Source organism: Cyprinodon variegatus, unplaced genomic scaffold (genome assembly GCF_000732505.1).
Source record: "Cyprinodon variegatus isolate N-32 unplaced genomic scaffold, C_variegatus-1.0 Scaffold154, whole genome shotgun sequence".
Classification (NCBI taxonomy): Eukaryota; Metazoa; Chordata; class Actinopteri; order Cyprinodontiformes; family Cyprinodontidae; genus Cyprinodon; species Cyprinodon variegatus.
This window is the reverse complement of record NW_015150607.1, coordinates 782021-786461: the sequence shown is the minus strand read 5'-3', so window position 1 is coordinate 786461 and position 4441 is coordinate 782021. Positions and strand designations below refer to the sequence as shown.

General features: G+C 37.6%; 1 protein-coding gene across 1 annotated transcript in view; it reads left to right on the top strand.

Moving 5' to 3' along the window:
- esyt2 (extended synaptotagmin-like protein 2) overlaps positions 1 to 4441 on the top strand; it is a 67578-nt gene that overhangs the window by 53488 nt on the left and 9649 nt on the right. The window contains 1 exon segment of the mRNA XM_015377453.1: positions 2181 to 2255. Coding sequence (XP_015232939.1) covers positions 2181 to 2255 — 75 coding nt within the window.

The window sequence follows — 4441 nt, the reverse complement described above, 5'->3', positions numbered from 1 at the left end:
ATCTAATAGGTCAAAGAAGCACCTGGAATATATTGCTCTGTACTAATTCCCCTTTAACACTCCAATTTATTTAGATTGCACCTTTAATGCTCTGGGTTTCTCTTGTTCCCCGTGACCATGCTGACTCATTCCAACTAACCAAGGGTGTGATTTTTTTCCCTCAAATCTCCATATGGCTTAAAGAGCAACCTGTCAGATATCACCTATGATGGTTTGAAGCAAGTCTCAGTCTTTAAGGCCCTGAAGGTAATGTGGGAAGAATGGTCTGCATGTTGAGATTACACCCTGTCACTGCACTGCTGGCTCACAACTGTGCCACCCACTGTGGAGTGATTGTGATGATTGTTAAGGTGCATTAAAAGTGAAACTGTGCATGACAGTGCTATTGCCTGTTAATGCTTTTCCCTGTGGCTTCCTTAATGTTAAATCTGATTTCACATTTCCCAACTCTCATCTTGCATGTGAATGTTTTATGAATTTTTTTTTTTTTTTTTTGAGAAAACCCCTATTGTTTTTTTTTTTTTTTTGTACTTCTTTGCCTCTCTAAGTCCAAAACTCTTGTACTTTTCTGTTAGCTTGAGCTTTAAGTCTCATTAAACCTGCAGAACAAGCAGACAACAGAGCAGCATAAATGCTTGTTTGTTTGCCAATGAGGTAACTGATAACATTGCAATCTGTATTGGAAATGAGATTGTCAAGCCTGTTGGTTGGCATTTTGTAGTTTTCCTACTTGGTGATGTAATTTTCCTTTGGAAATCTGTGTGACCTGTTATTTACCAGTCATTTGATTTGGAAAGAGGCCTGTTTGATGACACGCTCACAAAGCTATGACCCACCACCTCCGGAAACAGGTAGAAAGACTTAACATGTATTGAAAACACACAAAAAAAAAACGTGTTCAATTTCCTTACTCAGAAATCAACTATTGCACATTTTTAATACTGCTTCTTTATTATCTCCAAGAAGTTTTGAGTCTATAATTATTCCTCAAATGGTTGCACCCATCAACCTTTGATTGTGCCAGAGGTAAGAAGGTATAAAAATCATCATTAAGGCTTGGCTTTGAAGGAGCAAAAAGTCACTATTTTAGATAAGGAGAACTTAATAATAGAAATGTGAAAAACTGAGAGTATCTTTTTAGATGAAATATGTGACATCACTCACCATTCTTCTGTTTTGTTAGCTGAGAGTCTGTGTGCTTCAATCCATGCTGCCACCCAGGGCTTAGACCCCCCCTGCCCAGAGAGAGCAGCGTAAAATAGAAGCAATATGGCAGAGAGCGCCTCCAGTGGATTGCAAATTTCACCTGAAGACGATAATGTGACAAAATCAAGTTCTCTCGCAAACAACATTATAAAGTTATGAATTTCTTAGTCAATAGAAATGTTCCTCCCAAAGGCTGAGAGAAATATGCATCTGTGTCGTATCATATTTTTCTGCCAGTAACACAGGATGTCACTAATTATACCCTCTGGTCACCTTCAAATTGTAGGTTTGACTTAATTCACATCATTGTGAGAGGTGACAATATATCAGAGAGTGCAGTATATCATTGGTCCTTCTATTGTGAGAATATTCCATCTTGACATCCCTGCTAGTTTAAATTGTAAAATAATTTAATGTCTATATTTATTTCTATATTTTCCCTTTAATCCAGGAAAAATTTAAAAACTAGAGAATTGTAGTCAGATCATTTTTTACTGCTACAGAAACCATTGAATATAAACCACATTGATGGATCTTACATCAGATTGCGTTTGATATTATTTTGTTTACCCCTGCATAGTAAAATGTTTCTTTGATGAGCATGGACATGAATGATGAAACCTAATGTTATGCAAGTGAGAAATGAAAGACTTCCTCTATTTATGTTTCATCAGAGCTTTTATAATAATAACGCTATTATTCTCATTTAAGGAATACTGATTCATTCCCAGGTATCCAAAGTCATCATGCTAAATTAACCTGTAGATGAGACAAAGGCCTCTCAGTGTCCTGTCTGCCTGCAGCCCTACCAGGCTGATCATCTTTCCTCCTGTTTGAACTGCAGACTCCCTCTGGGTGGTGTGCTAATCGTGTTCTCCAACATGTACTGTGATTGTGCTTCCCGTCACTGAATTGTGTTTCACTGTGTTGGCAGTTACTTAACGCCTCTCTTTCTCTTTCTGGTTGTCCAATAGTCAGCCAAGAAAAACAGCAGTGAACCCAGTCCTTATGTTCAGTTCACAGTTGGACATAAAACTCTGGAGAGTAAGGTGAGTATTAAAATAAAAACAAGCCATAATAATAAAATGATGGAATTCATACATTTTTTAGAACTCTACTGCTATTTTACCGATTTGTCTTTAAAAGTTTGACTAGACCAACAGACAGGCAAATATATTTTTCCTAAACCAGCAAATAGTTATACATTTGATCTTATGACTGATATATTTCTTGCCAGCTCACTCTGACAATTTTACCTGGTTTTGCCAAGAGGAAGAAGTATACTTGTCACATTTCCTGCAATGTGCTATATTTAGTTATACGTTATTTATTCAATATTGATGTGATTCAAGGACTGAAACACTTACAGATCCTCTGTAATTTATTAAAAACCCTTTCTACTGAAGGACAAGCCACTCCTTTTCATAAAACTTAGAAGGAATCCGAGCAAAATGAATAAATGCATTTAAAACTCTTAAGGTTGGTGGAATAAGAGGAAAAGTGTTCAATTATGACACAGTTAATGGTGCTGCAGTAATGGCATGGTTTATGGTTGGTTACACAATTGAAGCGAAGTCTTACATCAACAAATATGACAGCAAGAAGGTTCCTGGTTCGATTCCCAGCCCGGGGTCTTTCTGCATTGAGTTTGCATGTTCTTCCTGAGTATGCATGGGTTCTCTTCGGATACTCTGGTTTCCTCCAACAGTCCAAAAACATGACTGTTAGGTTCACATGCTTCTCTAAAATTGTCCTTAGGTGTGAATGTGTGTGTGCATGGTTGTTTGTCTCTGTTTTGCCCTGCGATAGACTTGTGACTTGTCCAGGGTGTACCCTGTCTCTCGCCCTTAGACAGCTGGAGATAGGCACCAGCACCCCTCGTGATCCTAACGGCCTGCTTCTTTACAGTTTGCATCCTTCTCTTGAATTGTCCCTACCTGTTAAAAGCTATGCTGATGTAGCCTCTCCTTTCCTCCTGGTTATCACTTTTCAATTTTTTGGTTATTTTCCTGATCTTATTGAAATGCAGTGCTTACCTGCACTTTCAAAGAATGAAATAGTCCAGAGAGCTGTACTTAACTAAATTTCTTTTTGTTTACACATGTGTGTACAAAATTTATCTGTATGCAGGAAGATTCAGCAGAAATAACAGGGTGATGGCCTGCGTTTTTGGTTGGTCCTAAATAGTTGAAATGGGAGTCGTACAAGATGGAGTCCTGTGTGTTTGTGAACCCATGATCTCTATTTATTCACTGGATTGCTGATAGTCCGTTGGTAGTACAGGGTGCAGTAAATCACCAGCCGCCATATTGCTACTCCCAATTTAGACTGGTCAGAATGTAAACAATAGGTGCACTAAAGTATCAAACAATGATGGCGTTCTCATTTTCAGCGGGGGTTAGGACTTTTAAAATAAAGATAAAGTTATCACTCTGACACACACTTGCTGCCTCATAGCATCTGTAGACTATTGTAGTTTATGGTAAAAAAAAAATAGGCACATCATATTGCATATACAGGATGAAGTCAGTGAAGTCTATAAATCATGTAACAACATTAAACAAATCCATCACAACAGAATTAGTGCATTAATTGAGCATAATTATACTGTAGTCAGATTGTAAGAATATTAAATATGCACACCCCCACAACCACTATCTGATGATTTGCCAAAAGTGCTAAACTGGTGATGTAAATGTAATATACCTGCATTGTTTACATTTTTAGGGTAATTACATTACATGCATTACAGGCATTTTTATGGTGATTCAATGGAGTACCAAGTTGGTACAGGTGACTTGAATTTTTTTCGGTCTAACAGCAATCCAGTGAATAAATAAAGAGCAGTGTTGTGAACCTTGAGACCCCATCTAGCAGGTGGGATTATGTTGGGAATGAATTAAAGTTAAGCCTGAAAATAAACAGAAATTCAACTATTTGAAATGATCATTCTGTGAACAATGAGTAAATTACAGCATAGGGCTTTGAATCCTGAGTTTGTGATTTCGATCCCCCACTCCCACATTCTGGGTCCCTGAGCAAGACCCTTAACCCCACCTTTCTCCCTGGGCGCTGCACAATGGCCACCCACTGCTCCCCAAGGGGATGGGTTAAATGCAGAGAAGTAATTTCCCTCTGTGATTATTAGAGTATATAAAATAAAATAAAAAATAAAAATTGTTATTTAATTCCAATTACTGAAAAAAGAGCTTTTTGATGATAACCCTTATTAAAT